The sequence below is a fragment of the Phocoena sinus genome, chromosome 1, assembly GCF_008692025.1.
Source record: "Phocoena sinus isolate mPhoSin1 chromosome 1, mPhoSin1.pri, whole genome shotgun sequence".
Lineage (NCBI taxonomy): Eukaryota > Metazoa > Chordata > Mammalia > Artiodactyla > Phocoenidae > Phocoena > Phocoena sinus.
Genome location: NC_045763.1, coordinates 185245107 through 185267237, shown reverse-complemented (window position 1 = coordinate 185267237; position 22131 = coordinate 185245107). Strand labels below are relative to the sequence as shown.

The 22131-nt window shown below is 65.2% G+C and overlaps 2 protein-coding genes across 2 annotated transcripts in view; both read right to left on the bottom strand.

The window, feature by feature from the left end:
* LGR6 (leucine rich repeat containing G protein-coupled receptor 6) overlaps positions 1-5729 on the bottom strand; it is a 95465-nt gene extending 89736 nt beyond the window's left edge. The window contains 1 exon segment of the mRNA XM_032646230.1: positions 5530-5729. Within this exon segment, the coding sequence (XP_032502121.1) occupies positions 5530-5729 (200 nt within the window).
* Positions 5730-5977: 248 nt separating this feature from the next.
* LOC116744312 (receptor-type tyrosine-protein phosphatase V-like) lies at positions 5978-20865 on the bottom strand. The gene is given in 35 exon segments (XM_032613915.1): positions 5978-6125; positions 6368-6571; positions 6688-7007; positions 7191-7297; positions 7695-7886; positions 7930-8038; positions 8301-8327; positions 8427-8549; positions 9090-9224; positions 10033-10109; positions 10205-10234; positions 10237-10294; positions 10398-10491; positions 10992-11036; positions 11113-11239; positions 12151-12215; positions 12735-12945; positions 13198-13341; positions 13572-13853; positions 14125-14211; positions 14214-14312; positions 14473-14736; positions 16260-16364; positions 16367-16480; positions 16483-16542; positions 17446-17465; positions 17568-17820; positions 17982-18270; positions 18326-18408; positions 18411-18548; positions 19231-19494; positions 19666-19918; positions 20072-20256; positions 20476-20524; positions 20809-20865. Coding segments are annotated over 35 exon segments (4818 nt in total).
* Positions 20866-22131: the final 1266 nt, after the last annotated feature.

Genomic DNA, 22131 nt, shown 5'->3' with positions numbered 1-22131 from the left:
AATCCGTCTCAGTTTGGCTCAAGGAACTTGTCTTTTCCAACGTGGGCGCCGAAGGTTGGAAATTTCTCCCGCACTCCCGTCCCTTGTACCTTCCCAAGGGGCCCAGAGCCCTGCTCCTAAGGTCACACACAGTCGTTAGGGTCCTTGCAGCCCCTCAGGGCGTGTCCCAGGGCAGAAAGGAGCCAGATACCTCGGCCATGCACAACTAGCTTTCCTTGTGCTGCACCGGAGAACCCGCTCTTTCCACGGAACTCGGTTTCTGGGGAGAAGCTGGACTCTCCAGACAGGAGTCACCTGGAAGTCCAGACTTTTCCTCTTGGAAGAGTCCTCACAGGTGCCAAGCTGGCCCATCTCTTCCCAGGAACCCTGTGAGAATGGTCACTTCCTCCATCACCCCGCCCCCGTCCCCCCTCCCCCCGGCCTGTCCCCATCAGGAGCCCAAGAGCAGAATGGGCTCCAGGGAAGGTCATTTCCCTGAAGGTCAGTGGGAGGGGGCTTGATTAGTAAGGAAGGAGGGAGGGAGGGAGGGAGGGAGGGAGGGAAGAAAGAAGGAAGGGGGCTTCCCTGGTGGCGCAGTGGTTAAGAATCCGTCTGCCAAGGCAGGGGACACAGGTTCGAGCCCTGGTTTGGGAAGATCCCACATGCCGCAGAGCAACTAAACCCCCTGCACCACAACTACTGAGCCTGCGCTCTAGAGCCTGTGTGCCACAACTACTGAACCCGTGTGCCACAACTACTGAAGCCAGCGCGCCTAGAGCCTGTGCTCCACAACAGGGGAAGCCACCGCGGTGAGAGGCCCATGCACCGCCACTGCAACGAAGAGTAGCCCCCACTTGCCGCAGCTAGAGAGAGCCCACGTGCAGCAACAAAGACCCAATGCAGCCAAAAATAAATAAATAATAAAATAAAGTAAGTAAATTTTTAAAAAGGAAGGGAGGAGGGAGGGAGGGAGGGAGGGAAGGGGGAGGGGAAGAAGGGGACGGGAGGGGAGGGGGAGGAAAGAAGGGGGGAAGGGGGAGAGAGGGGAAGGGGAGGAGGAAGGGCGAGGGAGGGGGAAGGGGGAGGGGGAAGGGGGAAGGGGAATGGGGAGGGGGAAGGGGGAAGGGGAAGGGGGAGGGAGGGGGAGGGAAGAAGGGGGGAAGGGGGAAGGGGAGGGAGGGGGGAGGAAAGGCAGCCCAATGGGGCTGCAGAACTTAGACTCTGTCTCCCTAAGTCTGCGCCTGTCACAGGCATTTCTGTTATCCCTCCTGGACCTCAGTAGGTCCTTTGCAGTGGAGGGTTGAGAAAAACAGCACCCATGGTCAACATTTTAAAGCAGACGCAAGGCTTTGTCCCGTGGCTCCTCCTACCGCCATTCCCAGTGAATGCTGTCGGCGTTTCCATTCTCAACATGAAGAAAGAGAAACTCTGGAGCGAGTGAGTGGCGGCCAGAGGACGCACAGCCCATAAACCGAAGTGCTGAGACTGGAGCCCAGGGCTCCTGCAGGGCCTCCCCGTCGGGCACCCGGCACCGCGCCCACCCTGCCTGCTGCCTGGTGGGCACGGGTCCGTGCGGAAGCCGTCGGGTCGAGCCCTCGGAAGGGGAGAGGTGGGGCTGGCAGGGCGGGCCGGGTGACTTTGCTCTGAGCCGGGCTTTCTTCTCCTCTGCCCGCCGCCCACCCGCTGAGCCCGCACCGCTGCTGCCGGAGCCCAGAGGTTTCCTTTTTCTTTCACCCGGGGCTGCTTCCTGCCTTTCTTTTGAACTGGGGTGTTGGCTCCCCGACACGCTCGCCCTCCTCCAGCGACCCCCCCACCGGACCTGCCCCATGATGGGCCAACTCCCCCCCAACCCCGGCTCTGTTTCATAGAAAGGCTGGCACCCAGTCCCTAGGGGACCCTCCTCCTGGAGCGGCTCCCCGCTCTCCCCGGGGGAGGTCCTGCGCCAGCACAGGAGGCCCAGAGCCGATCTCTCCTGCATCTCCGGCCCTGTTTCTCAACAAAACCTGTGCTCAGGCTCTTAGAATCTATTAGAAAAGGACACGGAGGCCTGGCCCGGAAAGGGCGGCCTCCGAGGTCCAGAATGAGAAGAGGCCCATGGATCTCCCAGACGCAGCCCGCAAGGCCACTCTCCTCCCTAGAGCCACATGTTTTCTCTGCTTCTTCAGACGACAGGCCCTGCAGGGACCAGCCTCTGCGCTGGGGAGCGGGCTGGGGTATCCCACCCGTTGCTGCCTCACCCCCCTCGAACCTCTGCGTCCACACTGGCCAGGAGAAAACTAAAGCCTCTCCAGGCCCCAGAGGGCTCCTCCCGGCTCCCTGCAGCCACTCTCTCCTCCCTCATCCTCCAACACACAGACGCGCCCATCCCGCACTTCCCACAGTGCTAGCCCCACACTTCCTCCTCCAGGAAGACCTCCCTGACTAACACTTCTTGGCCCCAGTCACCCTAATAACAACACCACTAACACTGGGCTCTTCCCAAGGGCCGGACACTGTGCCAAACCCTTTACAAACGTTGCCTCAGTGAGTTCAGACAACAGCCCTGTGAGGCAGGCGTGAGCTCCATTTACAGATGAGGAAACTGGCCCAGGTCACCAGCTTATGCGGTCCTGCTCTGCCGTGACCAGCACCTGTGCTGGGACCCCCGCTCTCCCCAGCGCCCTGCCTCCGTCTCATCACCCCCAGGCAGCGATGAGTATGGAAACTACCCAGAATCTACCCATGCGCTGCGTCTGACCTTTCATCGAGGTCAGCGGTCGTCACAGCAGCCTTACAGGGAGTAAGGTCCCAAGGAGGCAGTAAGCTGCCTGACGGCGGGCGCGGAGTGGGGGCCCCCCTTCGTCCCGGAGGCAGAAGGTGATGGAAATGGGTGCTGAGGGGTCAGTGCAAGCGAACGAGCCTCAGGCCTTTACAAGCAGCTCGGCCCCCCACCCACGTCCTGTCTCTGCTCAACTCTGGGGGCAAAGGAGGGACTCAGAATACTACCCAGATTCTCCAAGTCAGGGACAGCCCTGGGTATTGCCAACAACACGTGTATATCTCTGTCCCCTCGTTGTGCGGACGTGGGACGGGATAGAGCAAGGGCCGCCCCACCTTCCGGGTGCCCCAGAGCCAGGGGTCCGTGTCTCCCAGGTGAGTTCCAGGGAGGACATCCAAACCCTCATGAGTCCCCACGAGCCTCACTGAGACCGCGGGTTGGAGAGACACCAAGGGCCTGTGGGTGTTTGGCGTCAGTCCTTTCAACCCAATCAGCCGGGCGTCCGACCCTGAGGGAGTGTCGTCTTTGCAGGTGAGGGCAGAGCAGAGACGCAGTGGGACCAAGAGAGCTGGGCAGCGGTGGGCAGCTCTTTGCACGGGCTGGGTGTCTCCTGGAGCCCCGAGTTCCTTGGTGCCCCCTACGGCTCTGTCTCTGGCACCTTCTGAAGGTCTTCAAGGGCACCCTCTGACCGGCCTCCTGTACATCCACGTGTTCTCATCTGACCTTTCACCTTCTCCTCCATGTCCTCCCACCCCATCCCCAGTGTTCACAGCTGGCTGGACCCCGAGCCCCACCCGAAGCAGCCAGGCACTGACTGAGGCCAGCACCCCGCAGTCGCCTCCCCTCATCCCGCCACAGCCTGTTCCCTTAGGTTCTGCGCTCACCCCGGGTGCCATTTCCTCCCGTGTTAGGGTTCAGGCACTGCTCGTATGTGTCAGGCACTGTGCCGGGAGTTTACACGACACGTCGCCTCATTCAGCCTGCCCACCACCCACCTGTCCCCACGTACAGACGAAGACCCCGAGGCTCAGAGGACTCGAGTGACCCTGTCGGGGGCTGAGCTAGGAAGGGGCCAGGGCTTGGGTGGCCCAGACGAGAGGCCCTGCGGGCCCCAGCATCCGATGAAAGTGTGGGCCGTCCTCGGCCAGAGCTGGGCCACTTGGGGCTGGACTGGCATATCCTCACTTTGCTGAGGAGGGAAGGGGGCGGCCCTCACGCCCACCCTTCCACGGTGCGTTTGTGCCTGGGCCACTCTCCAGAGAGGCAGAGAAAGGAGGCCCACCGCCCTGCAGAGACACTCCACTCACCACCCAGACAAGACCCTGCGCGGCCAAGGGGGACCCTGCGTCTTCCCCTCCCTCCAACATTCCAGGGCCTGCTGCTAAGGTCCCCAGGCCACGTGGGACCCTCCCTCCTGCCCTGGGACGCACAGGCTGAGTCCTGGGAGAGAGGGGCTTTCTCAGGCCCCAGGGAGACTCAGGGTCGGCTCAGAAAACCCCAAATGCAGACGTGACAGCGCCAGGGGAACTGTGACGAGACGGTGGGGGCAACCCTCCAGCAGCGTGGATTCTGACGGCGACACTGTCCTCTTTTCCCCAAGTCCTCCTGAGAAAGGATGGGTCTGGGGAAGGAGGTGGGACCAGTGAGCCCCTCAGCCTGGAAAAGGGAACTTTCTCCTGCTTCCCCAGAGAAAGGCTCCACAGAAGTCATTTCCAAATTCTTTTTAGCCACAGAACCCTGTCTTCAAATGAGACAATGTCCTACCCACTTCACCCACACACATGTAAAACGGCTAAAGGCGAGCTGCCCTGGTCCCATTTAGTTCAAATACTTGCCTGACTCTAAAAACTAGCTCCTGTTTCCTCAGAGCCCCCAGGCCCTGGAGCCCAAAGCCACAGAGCTCCGGGACCCCACCTCCGGGACAGATGGCCCAGACTCTCCTCCTCCGAGAAGAGGTCATGGAGGCCCAGGCGGGGCTGAGCCAGCAAGCCTTCCTCTCCCCAGAGCAGGGGGGAGGCAGGTGGTCTGGAGTGTGCGCTCACTCCCTCCTCCTGCCCAGGTGGCCAGGCCAGAGCCCCCAGCCCTCAAGCCCTGAGGGGCAGCTGCCCCCAGTAGGGTCCACTTCACACACCATCTCACCCCAACTCAGACTCTAAAAACAGCTCTTTGGTTTTCAGCTTGGCACTGCCCACAAATTAGTGTCTCCAACATGGCCTCTTGGGACGTGACTTCAGGGAGGCCCCTGGGGAGCCAGAGGCCTCAGTGGAGGGAGATGGAGCCAGCAGGGACGTCTTGGAGGAGACGAGAGTGGCTTAGTCCCCTCTCCTGGCTTCTGGGACCCCCACCAAGGCCACCCAGCTTGAGTGACTGCTCTGCTCTCCTTGCCCCGGCCGGGGACAATCTTTCCCCCCACGGGGCCTCTCCCCTCTCCTCCACTGAGCCCCGGGCCACCGCCCTGGGCGCTGCTCTGCAGGAGAAGAAACCGGCAAGAGGAGAAGGGGTGGCAGTCTGGGCCCCTCTGCTCGGGGCCCGGAGACCCACCTCTCACCTAGCCTGGGCTCGCGCCATTAGGCCCCGAGACAGGGGCCAACTGGGAACCGGTCAGGGAAGCCCGGCCTCACCACTCGCCTGCCCTTCAGCCTGGGACGGTTCTCCCCGCCACGGCCCCGCAGTCCAGGACAGGGCAGGAGATGCCTGGGCCTCGGGGCTCCAGCTGCGCAGGTGCCCCAGACTGAGGCCGGCCCGGCCAGCGCGCAGCCAGGCGGGCTCAGGGAGAAGCGCGTGGTACTCACAGGTAAGCCGTCAGGGGGTCCAGGTCCCCCGGCACCGCCGAGAGCCCGCGCTCAGAGCAGTCGGCCGACAGCATGCTATCGTCCTCGTGGCAGCGGCAGGGGGCCGGGCAGGCGGGCCGCGGGCCAGGCTGGGGGGCGCACGGCGAGGCACAGAGTGCGACGCAGAGCCAGAGGGCGCGGAGCCCGGGTGCGCTGGGCATCGCGGCGGCCGGGAGGGCGGCGGGCACCGGTGGCGCACAGTCAGAGAGGAGCAGGCATCGCTGCGCGGTCTTCACTCCTGGGTTTCACGGGTTGGGCTTGGCAGGGGAGGGCGGAGCCAGGGAACTTTCTCGCCTCTCGCTCCCCTTCCCTCCTTCCCTCCGAGCTGGCAGGAATTTCATCCAGGAAAGAAAAAAGCAAACAACCCGGAGAGCGGGGAGCGGGTCCTGCAGGCGTTTGGGCTGCGGGCTCAGGACCCTGTGCCAGAGCGGACAGCCTCGGGGCCACAGGGGATCGGAGGAGGGCCCCGGAAGCACCTTGTTCGTTCGAGGTCACCCACTTGGCGGGGAGAGCAGCCCCAGAAGTACAACTCGGGGTCACCCGCCGCATCCTGGCTCCTGGGGAGGGGAGCGAGGGGTTGTCTCGCCAGGTGGGCCGTGAAGGGCCGGAGCCGCGGGGCGGGTGGAGGTCGGGTGGCTACAGGAGGAGACTTCCAGCCGAGCCCCAGGCCCCCCACTAGAGAAGGTGTGACGTCCACTCACAAAGCGTCTTGCACGCGGCCCCAGTCAGGTGGGAGCCCGGGAGCCCTGGACCCTGCTCCCGGGATGGAGCCAGGCGCCCGGCTGGGGGACGCGCCCACCCGGCCTGAGTCGGCAGTCTGGCGCCACCTGGAGGCCAGTCCGGCAGCTGCAGCTCCACCAGCCCGAGGCTGGAAGGGCCAGGCGGGAGGCTTGAGGGCGAGAGACGGTGGCTGAAGTTGGGCTCATCCCGGCGCCGGGCCAAGCTCAGGGTGGAGTGAGAGCCGGCCGCGTCTCCTGACCTTGCTGTCCCCACACGGTCCATCCTGAGTGTACAGCGGCAGCCTGAAAGCCTCAGGGCAGCCAGTGGCCCTTCATCCAGGACCGTCACCCCCCCAGGGCCACTCATCACCCCCCTCCCATTCTCTGCTACTGCTCTCACCTCCCGGGCCCCAGGGGCTGCACGGCTGGGCCAGGAAGGCGGAAACCAACCGTTGGCCTCTGGGGCGTGGGGCTCGGCCCTGATGTAGATGAGCCCCCAGGAAGCCCTGGGTGGTCCTTGTGCACGGAGGGCCGGAGAGACCACAGGGGTGCTGCCCACTCGGCCGTGTTCCCGGCCTCACTCCCCACTCGCTGCGGCCCCCCTGCTCCTTTGCAGCTCTGGTGCGGGGGCCCTGCTGCCCCCTCAGCATGGCGGGGCCCGGGCCCAGGGCGAGGCTCCAGCCCGCCTACTGGAGGGTCGTCATGGGCCAACCCAGCCTCCTGGGAACGAGTGTGAAGAGGGTGTGACCCAGCCCAGGAGGCCCAGGTGAGCGGGGAGCCTGCCCTGCTCCAGCTTCTGCTGCACAGGCCGCGAGGGCCCTCCCGGCCTCTGACCCCTCGCCTTTCAAGAGGAGCTCGGGGCGGCCAAGGAGAGCCCAGCCCCTCCCCGATTCGGGGTCTGACTCCTTTCGGGGCGTCCTGCTCTGGTTTGTGCAGGCTTTCTGTGTCCCCCAGGCCCTCTACCGGGAGCAGCTGGGGCCCCGCCGCTGGCGCCAGCCGTCCAGGGCCTCCTGGTTGATGAGGCGACGGATGGGCCCTGGTGAGGCCGCGGGTGATGGTGTCGCCACGGTGAGCACTCCTGCTCTCCTTTCTGCTTCTCCTCCTGGTTTTCCCTCCCCAGACTCCCACACTGTGGTGGAGCGAAGGAGGCAGAGAAAACCCAGCCGCTCTGGCCACGTAGCAGCGAGTCCCCCGCGCCTGCCGCCGGCGGCGGGAAACCGGAAGGCCGGGTTGCGGGGGGCGGGCGGGGCCAGGCCAGTCCTGCCGTGCACAGGGCAGCGGCTGTGCCCCCTCGCCCCGAGTAACCTGCTCTGAATCCAGGGCCGCCCCCCGGACACTAGAAACTAGATCTGAGGAACGGGGAAACTGGAGGGTGGGGCTGGGGGCTGCCCCGCGAAAGCCACCCACCAGGCCCCCCCAGCCCCGCTCCTGTTTCCCACCAGGCCCTGGCATGGATGGACAGAATGCACTCGGCCTCTGGCTTGACCACTGTATCCTCCTCCCCCAGCTGCTGCGGCAGCCCTGACAGGGCCACAAAGGTGTCCGAGCGGCCCACGCCTGCACCGCGGGTCAGAGGGCCCAGGGCCGTGAAGCGGGGCCCTTCCCCAGCCCACCCCCGCCACCCGCCGCCTGCCCCGCCTGCCTGCACCAGGACAGGCCCCGCTCCTCTCCCGAACGGGGCCCGCAAAGGCCAGCAGGGCGCTGGGGGGCTCGGGGACGCTGCGGTCCGGCCGGGTGGTGAACCGCAGCTGCTTCCCCGCCCCTCCTAACCCACCGTCCTCTGCTCAGCCCGCCTTCTGTCACCAGATCTTGAGGGCGGGGTGTGCCCCCCACACTGGGATGCTCCCCTCAGCTCCTCCAGCCTCCCGGGGAGTCTGCCTGCAGGGGGCCCAAGGGGGAGGGGGGCACTGCTGCCCCAGGAGGTCACAGCCCAGGGGTCTGGGGTGAGCGGGGGCCCTGAGCCGGGCGCAGGGCAGGGCAGAAACCATCCCTTCCCATCCAACTTCGGATGACCCTTAGCCTTCCCTGTGCTTCCCTACCCTCCCTAACCTCCAACCTCCTGGGCAAGGGGGCGGCCAGGGGCCCAGGAGGTGAGCCGACCTTCCGAGGAGTCACAACCCCTCGCTCGCGGGTACACACGTGCTGCAGCTGGAAGTCCCGCGTGGTCCACTCGTCCTCGGGCTCCTCGGCCAAGAGGTGGACGGGGACGTGACCGTGGGTGACAGGGGTGTAGTCGGCTGGCCAGTGGTGCTCACGTAGCACCTAGGGCCAGAGGGATGCGGGCCCCCCCGTCACTGCCACCCCTGCTGTATCAGCACCTCCCACCCACCCGTCTGTCTCCGTCACCCTGCTTGTCCGGAAGCCTCTCTCCCCCGGCCCGGCCCCAGCACCTCCATCCCCAGACCTCTGTGTGACCCCTGGGACTTCCAGGCAGCTGCCGGGCTCCTGTGCAAACTGCACGGCCTTACTTAGGACCACCTGGCCTGGCCTCACCGCTCCAGCTGGAGGGGCTCAAAGGTGTCGTCCCAGGGCCCCACACGGAGCAGGGCACAGGCATGTTTAAAGCAAGGACGCAGACTGGGCCCGGAGCAGGAGAGGGTGATCTCGGTGAGAAACAGCAGAGGCAATGGAGGCGCGAGTCCAGCTGGGAGCCTGGGTTCCTGGTCTCCTTCCCTGCCCCATCCCGGGCGGCCTGGGGACCCCACCAACCCCCAGGCCTCACCTGGCCTCCCAGACCCACAGCTGGTCCCGTGGGGAGAGCCTGCCACCTGGTGGCCACCCCGGGGGCTGTGGCACGCTCACCCACCCACTCTCCATGCCCACCGTCGGCATGACAACGACCCGGACCTGCTGCTCCCACGCCAGCTGCCAGAAGTCCTCCAGGGTCTTCTTTAGAAGCCCCTGGGTGGTGATGAACTCCTGCGGGCGGGTGTAGCCCTGGGGGTGGGCAGGATCACGTTAACTGGGGCCCCAGCACACAGCCATGCATCCCATGGGTGATCTCTGGGAGTGAGGACTTCGTGTGCAGGCCGATACGTGTGCACACACGTGAACACACGTGCACCAAGGACCCAAATCAGGAGGGTGACTTGGAGACAGCCCCACCTCGATGGGACGATGACAAGACACTGATGGCCCCGAAGTAGCCTCCCCAGGCCACCCCTTCACCACCCGACCCACACCATCTGCGTATCTCCCAGGGCTCCACTGCCCACCCAGATCCCCGAGGCCGGCACTCAGTCCCTCCTCCAACAGCCCCATCTGCCTCTCCTGCCTCCACCCGATGACCCCGCCACACTCTGTCCACATGTCCCACCCGGCTCTTCTCTGGGTCTGTCCAGCTGCAACGTCTGCCCTTCTTTCATCACTTATCAGGATTCCGCTCATCCTTCAAGAGACCAAATGCCCCCTCCTCCAGGAAGCCTTTCTTGATTCCTAGGTGGACTAAACGTTCCTTCTTCATGAGCTCTGAGCACCACACGTGTGCCCTTATTACAGCACCTGTCATGCCGCATGGCAGGCATCTCACACACACACACACACACACACACACACACACAACTCCTGCTCCTTTGAAGGTGAGAATCCGCGTAGCCCAGCCCTGCCTCCTGCGGTCCCAGCACAGCGACCAACACACAAGACACACAAGCTGGCGGTCTTCATGGACGGCTAGGGCAGGACAGCGTGTCCTGCAAACCGGGCCCCTCCCGAGTGGATGCCGCAGCCAGCACGCAGGCGGCTCTACCGGGATGAAGCTGGTGTTGACATAATTGGAGTGAGGCTCTCCATCCAGCGGGGTCAGCCTGACCGGGCAGTGGTCATCCGCAGACGCTAAAAGCCGCGCGTTCAGGGCGGGCACACGCAGCGCCTCCTCCGGGCCGAGCTGCGGCCCGCACGCCCCTGCCTGCCATGCTCACAGGAAAGCACGAGAGGGTAGCGGTTCTCGTGGTGTCGGCAGGGTGCTCGGCCTCCAGCCTAGGCTGCCCCTTGCCCACCTCCTTCAGCTCCTGCAGAGATGGGGGCCGAAGCAGACCCATGTCACCCCCACACCGGGGGCGGGGTCGTGCACAGCTGGGGCCCCCCAGAGCCTGGGGGCGGCAGAGGCCTCACCTCAAACTCCTGAAAGAAAGCCTGGTGGGCACGGGCGCTCTTGGCCTCATAGCCCTGTCGGAAGCTGTGGGCAGGGATGGGCCGGTGGGTCCACCTGGGCGAAGGGAGACGAGTAGGTGGCAGCCCTGGTGTGCAGAGTCCTGCCCTGGGCGCCCGTAGGGGCCAGAGAGAGGGGGCAGAGCAAACAGGACCACACTCGGAGGAGGTGGGCATGAGTGTCTGAGGCCCCGCCCCCGGGTCCTGAGGATGGCTCTGGGCACAGCTGCTCGCAGCGCCGCTCAGGGTGCGGCCGAGAGAAGGAAGAACAGTAGCGATATTGGGAAGACCGCGAAATCCGACGTCGAAGAGAAAGAAGGAGACGGAAGTGACTTGGCCCGCAACCGTCCAGGTGGTCAGTCGGGGACCGAGAGGACGGGAGTCTGGAGGCAGAGGCTGAGGGCCTGGGAGGAGCCGGGGGCCCCTGGGAGAAGGGTGACGAGGGTGTGACAGCGGCTGAGGGCGGGCTTGGCTGGGGGGGGCGAGGGACGCAGTCCCGGGAAGACCCCGTCATCACCGAGCCTGTGGAGGGCGGGCCAGGGGCCGCACACTCACCGCACGTTGCAAGCCGCCAGCTCCTGGGAGCACAGGTTCTTCTCCGACCTGCAGAGGGTGACGGGGCCTGGGAGGCAGCCTGGGGCTCCCCCAACACGCCGGCCCAGCCCTCCCCACCGCTCACCTCCGCCCCTGCACTCGCCTCCAGAACAGCAGGCCCAGCAAGGCGCCAAGCGCAAGGCCACCGCCCGCTGTGACGCCCACCGCTGCCGGGAGGGGCACGGCCGCCCGGGACCCGCTGGCCCAGGGCTCTGTGGACGGAGACGGAAGGGTGAGCTGGGCAGCCCCGACCTGCCGCCCCGTGAGACACACCAGCCTCCCCTGGGCCCGAGACCCCCTGGGTGGAGGGCGCAGTGACAGCCCTCACCCTGCAGAAGGAAGTCCCAGGTGCTGAACCGAGGCCAGAGAAGGCTGCCAGGGGGACCACCCTGGACGGGCACCGAGAACAGCCTGTGAGCCCTCCCTGCCCCCAGCTCCTGAGCAGGGCCCACCCAACACCCTTGAGGACAAGAGGGTGGAGGCCTGGCCCCGCGCCTTCTGGAGCTGCTCCGTCCAGTACGGTCGCCACGTACCCTGGGCTATTCTACTGAGCACTCGAACCGGAGCGGCTCCGGTTTCAGATTTGCTGCAAGCATAAGCTACACACAGGATTTCAAAGTTCCACTGATTAAAAAGAAAAGGATGTAGAATCTCTCATTAATCATTTAAAAAAGTCGATCACGTGTTGATATGATATTTTTAATATCTTGGTTTAAATAAAACGTGGTTGAGATTAATTGCACCTGTTTATGTTTCTCTTTTTAACATAGCTACTGGGAACCACAGATGTGGCTCTCACTTGTGGCTTGCCTTATGTTTCTACTGGTCAGCGCTGCTCCAGAATACGGTGGCCAACCGGGAGCAGCATGGCGGAGGGAAGCCCTGCGGGAGGGTAGAGCGATCACAGCAGCAGCAAACCGTTTCCTCAGTGCCTGTCTTGCCCACTACCCCCAGCCCACCCAGGCCAGGGCTGCCACCAGGAGCACCTCCTTCGCTGGCTCTGGGGCTCCCAGCTCTGTTAGGCAGGACAGGTCCCTGCTGGTAGCTGAGCCTCAGAAGGGAGGTCCCAGCACCAATCCCCACCCCAGGACCCAGCTGGAGTCCTAGCTGGGCGCCCACCTACCTGAGAAGGCTGAGAAGGAGATGAGGGTCTCAGAGCTGTACCTGGTAAAGGCTGCAACACTGAACCTGTCACATAGGGGCAGGACCTTCCATTGCGGGGCGGGGGGGGGGGGGGGGGGGGGGGGCGTGGCAGGCAAAGAGGGCTGCGCCCCTCCCAGGAAACTGAGTCACGGACAGCAGATGGTCAGGTAGCAGGAGCCCCCCTCACCTGTTTAGGGCTTGGCACCCTGTCATCTGAGACTTCAGAGCAAACTCCACCCTCTCCCAGCTTCTCTCCTGCCTCCACTGCCCTATTCTGAGAGCAAGAAGCCCTAGAAGCAGGTGCCTGGTATCCTCGGTATAGCCCTAGCAAAGCGAAAGAGAATCCATCCCCTGCTTTGATGAGAAAAGAACCATGTGGCAGGTAGGCATTCCCCTTTTTGCCTTGCCTACCAGGAAGCCCAGTCAGAATAACTCTACTGACCCTCCTGGACCAGCACATGCTTTCTCTCTGTGAATCAGTCCAGCTCTTTTGTTGACACAGGTGTAAACAACCCATCAATGAAACTTTCAGTGTCTCCCACTCCCTTCAGCCTTGGCCCTCACCGATAGTGGGAACCCGGCTTGAGCTGCCCGTTACAAACATCCTGGGTCTGGCCGCAGTCCTCTGTTCCCACAGGCACCATCCAGGACGTCGGCACGGCCCAGGGCCCCGGGTAGAAGGGGCTGGGGAGCAGGACGGCCAGGTAGGAGTCACGTCCCCTGTAGTGGTGGTCGTACCAGGTGTGGTTGATGGCTTCACAGGGAGGCCGTGCCACTAGGAGAGGAACAGGGAGGGGGCGGGGCAGGTGGGCAGTGGGGTGGGGCCAGAGGGGCTTGCCCGTGTTCTAGACGTGCCCACCCCCGTTAGTATACCAGTCCCTTCCGCCAGAACGTCCCAGTCCCCCTTCCTGCGCCAAGACTCCCGCCGGCCTCAGACATTTCATCTCACCCGTGTCAGCACCTGGGCCCCACGCCACCCCTGCCAGGCAGTAGCCAGGGTCCCCCACCCGCCTGGGCCGGGACTCACGCGGCATGTTACCAGTGGCGATGACGCCATACCACTGGATCTGCCCGTCATCCTCGCCAAACATGCCCTGGGATATCAGCACGTCCATCCCCATCTCAGGCTCCAGCTGGGGGCCTCGGCCAGATCGGGGGTGGGGGTGCCAGGCTGGGGGCGGGTGGGGAGAGTGAGGTCCTGATAGCAGACCCCAAGGGCAGGGCCATGCCTGCAATGGCAGCTGACTGGACACACAGAATCCAAACTGGGCTGGGTGCTGGGCACAAGCCCCACAGGGTGTGTCAAACGAGTGTGGCGTTGGGTCAGGGTCGGGGCCGGGGCTGGGGGCGATGGGGGAGGAAGACTGAGGGAGCGGGGCCTGAGGCCAAGGGGGCGCCTACCCTCGGCAGCAGTGGCACACACCATGGTGACTTCCTGGCTCCACGGGCCGTTCCTGCCCCGCACGGAGAGGCTGAGGCGGTAGGACGTGGCGGGCTCCAGGCGGGACAGCAGGAGGGCATCCCCAGAGGTGTTGGCCTGGAAGACGAGGTGGGTGTCCCCTCCTGCTGCCAGCTGCTCCACCACCACCGGACACGTGTCCACGTCCCCCTTGGGCACCATCCAGGCCAGAGCCATGCGGGTGACCTCGGGCTGGCACCGCACGTCCTCCACTGGGTCGGGCTCTGCGGGTTCAAGTGTTCCACATCGCGTGGGAGTCAGCGCAGCCCAAGAGGTGGTCAAAATCAGAGGCGCAGAGGGACCAGGCATTTCTGTCCCTGGAAAGGGGCAGCGGCCACAGGGAGAAATAAGGTCTCCTCGGGACCTGACGCCCATCTGGAGAGCGAGGGGGCATCCCGAGGGCGGGTGGGCACGGCACACACCCAGACGAGCAGGGCTGGGACAGGATGGGCAGCGGTCAGGGTGCTCTGTTCCCCCTGAGAGACACCGACGTACCCACGGGCTGCAGCACCAGGTGCGTGGAGGCCTGGAGCGGCCCCGCCTGACACAGCATGGACAGGGAGAGGTTGAGTCCAGGTGTGTGCGGTACACTCCGTGCCCCAGGCGGCCGCTGGCCCAGGCCAGGCTGACCACAGCACTGCCCGCCTGCATGGACACCAGCAGCTTGATGGGCACCAGTGAGGCTGTGGGGAGGAGAGCAGGACGCCTGTGACCCCACACAGGGCCCTCGTGGTGCAGGTGGGACAGGCGACTGGGGGGCAGCGGTGCCACCGAGGGAGGGAGCAGGGGTCCAGGGGCGGCCCTGCCCGCTGCTCCTCCCCCGGCCATTCCAATGCAGCTCACAGATCCAGCCGGAGGCGCCGACTGTTGCCACACGGAGGGGCCCGGCTTGTGCGACCACCCGCACCTCGTACTCAGTGCCCGGAGTCAGAGCTGAGAAACTGGCACCGTCCACCTGGGCCCCCACAGGGCTGGAGCCCACCGGGACACCTGCCTGGTACAGGGTCCCCTGGTAGCCGTCCCAGCCTCACGGCGTGTGGACCCAGGATGCCTGGGGCTGGGTGGGACCATCACTGGCCACACTTACCAGAGGGGGGGCGAGGGGGGCTGCGGGGACAACAGGGTCAGGGGGAGAGAAGGGAGGTGTCATGGCCTGAACTGTGTCCCCCCAAATTCAAGTTGAAGTCCAGACCCTCAGGATCTCATAGCGTGACTGTATTTGGAGATTCGGTCCCTAAAGAGGTGAGGAAGGTAAAAGGTCATCGGTGTGGGCCCTGACCCAGAGGGGCTGGAACGCAGACACTGAGGGACAGCCGTCCACTCACCGAGGACTCTGCCAGCCTAGGTCTCAGACCTGTGGCCTCGGAACTGGGGACGCCTGCGGTTTAGGCCCCCGTGCGGGGACTGGGGACTTGCTGAGGGCAGCTCTAGCGCAGGGTGAAGAGCACAGCCCCGATCATGGCTCCTTCCTCCCGAAAGGGCCCCACTTGGCCCTCCACCCTTGGCCCAGTCGCGAAACACCGGTTCAGAGGACCAGTGAGAGGAGATTCTACCCGTGGGGAGGCAGACCACCTCCTGACTTCCCCAGACAGCAGAGAACAAGCCCCGGCCATGCTGAGTGAGCGCATCGATCACCGCTCTCCCAGCCAGACGGGGCGGCCAGGGGGTTACGTGCAGAGCCTTTTCCGGGCCCAGCCCCAGCTCTGACAGCCCCCCGAGTGGGTGGATAGGTTAAAGGGCAGGCAGTGTCTGGGGTCCAGGCGGGGCCCCTCCACCCTCCCCTTGGGCCCAGGGCCTGGGGTCACCTGGTGGACCCCTCCTTTGTAAACTGAGGCTCAAAGAGGCACAGGCCCGATCCGGGTCTGAGCCAGTTAGAGCCCCTGGCTGGAGCTTTCCCACCCCTCCCGGGCCGGTCCGAGGTCTCAGGGTCCTGGGAGGGGTCGGGAGGGCAGGGCGGGCAGTGTGGGCCACCACACTGGAGAAGGATGACGCTGGGCAAGGAGACCCCACTGTTGCCCGGCTCCACCGAGCAGGCCTCGGGCCTCTGGGAGGGGCTTCCTGGCCCAGCCTCCCGGCTCTGGGCCTCTGGGCCTCACCGTGTGACCCGTCCTGTACTTCAGGAACTGTGACCCTTCCTGGGGCCCCCCACCCCCCCTTCTCTCTGGGGTTGGTACGTGGCCAGGAGCGTGGACCCTGGGCCATACTGCCCGCACGTGAACCCCGACGCCCCACTGAGGACTGAGAGCCTGCCCTGTGTTTGGCTTCTTCCTCCGTGAGATGGAGGCCTCCCAGATGTCGTTTAAGAGATAGAACACCAAGCAAGGGGCCCGGGGGGCCTGGCAGCCGGTCCTCTGGTCCACCCAGTCCCCACTTCCCCGTCTCTGGTCATGAGAGAGCTCGAGGGCCCAGCCCATGCCACCGCCCGGGAGCAAAGCCCAGGTTCTGCCCGCCTTCCTGGTGCCAGAAGGGCCAGGCCCCGGGGACTCTCGGCCAGGGTGAGGGGTGTCCTGGTGCCCGAGGGAGCAACCGTCGTCAACCCAGCAGCCTGCTCACGGACCACAGGGAGGTAAGGGCGTCGTGCAGCCCCTGGGACCCACTGAGCAAGGCAGGGCCATGCGGACGGCACTCACGTGTCCAGCCTGTGGCATTGGTGCCGCTGCTCTTGTCCGGCCCCTGCAGGGTGGACAGCCACGCCAGGAACTCGGTGCCCGGAGCCGGCTGGGCCCAGGAGAAGTCTGTGCCTTGGGGGTCAGGGTCTCCTCACCCTCCAGAGCCAGGGGGGTCAGGCGGTACAGCCACAGGAGGAAGCCGTTCCTGCCCCCGACGGGGGCGGGGGGGGGGTGCTGCAGACAGCCCGCAGGGCAGGGGGCTGGGCGGCCAGGCCCAGGCTCAGGTTGGCGGGAGGCGCAGGGACTGAGGACAGGAAGAAACGGATTTGGGACAACCCAGCGCCACCCCTCCTGCTGCGTCGTCTGTGCCCTGCTCGCTGGTCTCCAAGCACAGCTAGCCACCAGGCTCCAGCCCGCTCCTTCCTTCCCTCCCAGGAAAACCTCTTGGATGACACGGTCTCCGCCCTGACGCCTGCGCCCCACCTGCTTCCCAGACCACCAGCTCCTGGAAGGTGACGTCTGGTCCACCTGGTCCCCACCAGCACCCAGCGCCTGTGTCTCACACCCGGGACACGGGCCTCCAGCTCAGCCACTGACGTTTGGCCCCCACCTCCCAATCTCTCTCTGTCTCTCTTCCTCTCTCTCCCCCCCTCTCTCTCTCTCCCTCTGTTTCTCTCCCTCCCTCTCTCTCTCTCTCACCCCAACCTGAGGGCCTGGGTCCACACTTGCCCCTTGCTAAGGCCCCTCTCTGCCCACCCTACTCAGACACACACGCTTCTCGGCCCACCTCCTTCCTCTGGGAACCCTTCCCTGACTCTTTAAGGTGGCCCTTCTGTAAACCCTGAAAGATTAGCCAGAACCACATACAATTCCCCACAGTCCTCAGTTTTAACCAGTGAGAACAGAGCTTCAAGTGGTTCAAATACATCGTGTGTATTCTTCTCTGTGCGTCTACGTTTACGCTGTGACGTATGAACCAATATGCATTACTTTAACAGACACATAAACCATCTGTTTACCCGGCAGCCTTCCTTTCTAGATGGTCTTCTTCATAATTGTTAGCTTTAGCGCCTAACCCCATACCTAGAAATGGGAGGCATTCATTAAATATTTGTTGGAAGGATGGATGGACGGATGGATGGATGGATGGCCGACCAGATGGCAGGAGGTGGAGAACGCTTGCAAACAGATTCATGAGCGGCCCCACCTTGGATGGATGCACGGCTTCTGAGCCAGGAACACGGCACACAGAGGGCGGCGTGTGAAGGACGTTGGTCCCAACCGCCACCGCCCAGGCTGGCCACCCAGGGCCCGCAGCCGGGAACTCACGGGGGCAGGCCCTGGCCCTCTGCCCACTCCCACACCCACATGGTGTAGCAGGAGCCGGGCACGGGGCCCCTCAGCGTCAGGCCGGAAGTATCGGGGCCCGGGGCGACAAGACCGCCCAGAGAGCTCTGGCTGCCCTCCTGGCGCCAGCCGACCCTGTAGGCTTCCCGCTGCCCTGGTGCTGGAGCCCAGCCAACAGTCAAGTCAGAGGGGCTGCCCCTGCCGACGACCTCCAGTGACTGAGGTGCCAGGGGCCCTGGAGAGAGGAGCGGTTTGGTAAGGGAGCCCTGCAATGTCTGTGGCGCTGTGATGTCCCCACCCAGGTCTCCACCCCGAGGCAAAGCCCCCCAGCCCCAGACCAGGGTCCGCAGTGGCTGGCACTCACCTGTGTGACTTATGGTGCTCGGGGGGTGTTGCCTGGAGAGGGGACAGTGTCCACTGTCCCCTGGTAGTGGGCCCCAGGTCCCTGGAGAGTGACCTGGGTGGCACCAGGTGGCCCAGCGATGTTTCTGAGGAGGCTGGGGGCTCCCTGGGTGTAGGGCAGTACCTGGGTCCCAGGCTCCCTGCCGGCCTCCAGCCCGTCCAGGGGCAGCTCGGTACCATCGCCTTTCCGGCGCTGGGCTGCAGCATCTGGAGAGGGTGTGGTCCCTGGAGAGCGAGGACTCACACGTCTCCTGATGCAGGTGCCCCTGGGCAGGACCCCGGCCTGTACCCCGCCAGCACAGACTCCCCTCCAGCCAGGCACTGGCCTGGGTCTAGGCGTCATAGGGCCCGGCCAGAACCCTCAGCTCTAGAGCGTGGTGTCCAGCGGGCAGGGGCCCCGGGAACGTGGCATTAAGGGCCCGGGACCCAGCGTGATGGTCTTCTCCACCGGCCCACTTAGCCTGAGCAGGTAGCCATCCCGGGCCCCCGGCCCTGCCTTCCAGGTGGCCCAGAGCTCTGGGGGCCGGGGAGCGAGTACCAGGTCCAGGGGGACTGAGGGATCTGTGGGGAAGGGAGACACACGTGCAGAAGGTCCTGGACCCCCGTGTCAGCTTCTTCCCGCACGCCCTGGACCAGGCCTCATCCAGGCGCTGGCAGTGACCCTGAGCCATATTCTGGGTGAGTCCTGGGACCCGGCCGAGGACGTGGTGACAAACGATAACACATCCGGTGACAGACCTCACACTCCTCACAAGGCTGCCATCATCCTGCCTTAAGATACAGAGGCTGAAGCACAGAGAGGGTCAGCACTTTGCCCGAGACCCACAGCCAGCGCGCGGCAGCGAGACAGCACTTCCCTGAGCAAAAGTGCAGCAAAGTCCCCGCGGGCTCAGCCCAGCCTCGGGACCTGGTCCTTCTCTCTCTGAACCTCGGTCCCTCCACCGTACGGAGATAACACAACTTAAGGGGCTGTTCTGGGGGATAAACGAGGTGACACACAGAAGTGCCTGGCACGGGGCTGGCACATGGACGCTGCCGGTGCTGGTAAGTGTCACCAGCATCGTCGCCTGTGGGGGTGGGGGGGGGGCGGGCGGACTCCTGCCACCAGCCTGCAGGAGGGCACCCCCTCCAGGCAGGCCTCACCCCTTCCCTGCAGGACTCCTGGAAGCCCACCCCACCAGCTGGCTCCTGCCTGCTTGACTGAAGAGCCTCTGCGGCGACCCCTTACCCACCCAGCACGCACCAGTCCACTCAGTGGCGTTGGGCCCTGCTGCCAGATGGGGCCCGGCAACAGCGCTGAGTGTCAGCTCATAGGGGGTTCCCGGAGAGAGGCGAGGGAAGGTGTGACTGGAGATGGCCCGTGTGACCCCCGCCGTCAGGCTGGAGTCGCCAAAGAGGTCTGTGCGCACGAGACGCAGCCAGGCGGCGCCCCCAGAGCCATTCCAGGAGGCCTGCAGGGCACTGGCACCTGGCGCACGCAGCGTCAGCTGAGCTGGAGGCACAGGCACTGGAGAAAGGGTGGGGAGAGCACAGCCGGGCTGGAGAGAGGGCCCGACGCGGGGCCCGGGCCCCGCCCCAGCAGCAGCAGCCCAGGAGCCCAGTCATGGCACGTGGCTCTGGACGGCCCCCCACTCCCAGACCAGCCGCCCCCTGGGGCCTTGCCGAGCGCTGGCCTCACCTGTCCACTGATGGATGCTGGGCTTCGCTTGGAGGTCGGCAGCCCAGGTGGGAACCTCCAGAGCACGCTCGCTGCCGGGTAAGAGGTCACCAGAATTGTCGGACAGGGTGCCCGGGGACGCGGACACATTGTGAGCCAACGTCTGCGACTCCAGGTGGTAGAAGAGAATCTGGTAGCCATTCTGCCCCCCGGGGGCAGCGCCCCGCAAGGCCTCCAGGCGGGACGGGCTCCCCGAGCTACGGAGCTGCAGGTCCTGGACCGTCAACAGGGCTGCATCAGAGGCAGAGAGAGGCACCAAGTTCAGGGCCGGGGCGTCACCTCTGCTTCTAGTGCCCCTGACGAGTCACTGCAGCAGGCGTGGCCCTCAGAGCCCTCACCGTCTCTGGCCACCCTGCCCCCTGCCAACCCGGCTCAGCCCCTCCCCTGCCCGCAGGCCATGCACCTGTGCGGGCAGTGCGGATGACAGCGGTGTTCTGCCCTCAAGGGCGCGGGGCTGTCGCCTCCAGCTGGTAGCGACTTCCGGCACCAGGTCCTGGAACTCAAAGCTGGACGCGTTGGTGTGGGCCCGGAGTGGCTGCTCTTCCGGGGACCCTAGGGGGGTCAGGCGGCTGAGGCAGAGGGTGTGGCTAGCAAACCTCCCCTGGACGCTGACATTCACCCTCAGAGGCCATCCGGGGGAGAAGGGCTGGGTCAGAGTCTCCCAACACCTTCTGCCCAGAGGAGGAGGAGAGGCGGGAAGGGCCAGAGCAGAGGCGGGGTCTGGGCAGAGAAACAGCCTTGCCCAGCCCCCTCCCCATGGAAGGCACCTACCTCCACTCTCCCCGAGTGGACCCCCTTCCAGGGAGGGGCACTTGTCTTCCTGTAGGGAGGGGGCAAGGGTGTGGGAAGAGATGGGCAGAGGATCTGGGCTCCAGCCAGGACCAGAGAAAAGGCTGTCCTCTCGTCTGGCTTCCGCAGACATGGCCGAAGGGCATCACCGCAGGACACCGAGGTGCAGAGGCCCTGGGACCAGGAGCAGACTGTCCTGCTGTCCTGTCAGGGGGGTGGGAAGGAGCCTCCCCTGCCCTGCTTAATGCAGCCCAGCCGTGGGGCCACGGGGCAGGGGGAGGCCTGGATGCCCTGGAGAGCAGGGGCGCACCTCACCTTGGCCAGGAAGCCTGGGAGCCACAGGAGGACCGCGCGCAGGAATGGGGACCCCATCCCGGCTGAGTCTGCAGAGAGAGCTGGGCGGTAGCAGGGGGAGCCCATCCCCACCCTCCCCTTGGTCAGTGGGCGGAGAGCGAGGCACTCCCTCCCCAGCCCAGACCCTGTGCCAGCAGGGCCCTGTCAGGGGCACAGGGCTGCGGCCCCCAGGCTGCAGGCAAGCTCACCTCCCCCTGCACCCCCAGCTCCACCCTCTTCCAGCTGTTGGCTTTCCAGGCAGGAAACTGTCCCTCGAGACCCAGACCCAGAGGAGAGACGGCCTTGCGGGTGGGCAGAGACAGCTGGGTCCCCGAGGCCACGCCCCCCGGGGAGAGGAGGGGGTGTCTGACCCTCCACGCGCAGAGGTGGACCGGGCCTTTGTGTTCCTGTGCAGAGGGGTCCTGGTGACGTGGTGGGGGTGTGTGTGGCTGGGTGCTGGGTGGATGGACCAGCTATGCGTGTGCGTCGCTTGTGGACATACACAGGCGCACGTCTGTCCCAAAAGCCTTGAGTCCCAGTGATGGTAGGTCTAGAAGAGCCCTCTGCTTTCACACCCTTGCCCCCCAGATAAGGAAGAAATATCCAGGGAGGGAAGAGCCCAGGCCCCAGTGTGAGGAGGGGAGCTGGGCTTGAACCTGGGACCTCCAGCTCCTGCTCCCGGCCCCCTAGGATGCCTGCTTGCCTCCCCCCCAACCCCCGCCCCGCCCCGCCCCCGCCCCACCCCCTCTACCTAGACCCCTCCCCGCCCCACCCCCTTTACCTAGACCCCGCCCCCACCTGGCCTCAGGCCTGCGAAGGCCCCGGGCAGCCTCCCGGAGGTCAGGCCCCATCACAGCCTGGAGCCAACAACTCACCTGGAAGCGCTCCCCCGGAGCCGCCACCCCAAGGCAGCTGACGCGGGGAAAGGAGGAAAGGGAGATGGAGGAAAGGAAGCAGCTCTGGGCCCCGGAGAGGGCTCGAAGGTGGGGAGGCGGACGCCCAGCAAACAGGCAGGTAGGTACATAAAGTCTGAACAGCTAACTGGCTTCCTGAGGACCCTTCTCTCAGGCTGTCTGGCAGGGAGCACAGGCCTGCACAGGGACCAGCCCCCGCCAGAGCTGGGGGCTACCTGCCCTTCCCCGCTCTGCCCAGCCCCAAACCTCAGGGCCGCCCACCGGCCTCTGGATAGGGGCCTGGAAACTCAGCACTGCAGCCTCATCAGATTTTCCAGGCCGCGCGCGCACGCGAGTGCACATGCGCTCTTTCTAAAGGGCTGGGGGTGGGGAACAACTAGGGAAACTGATC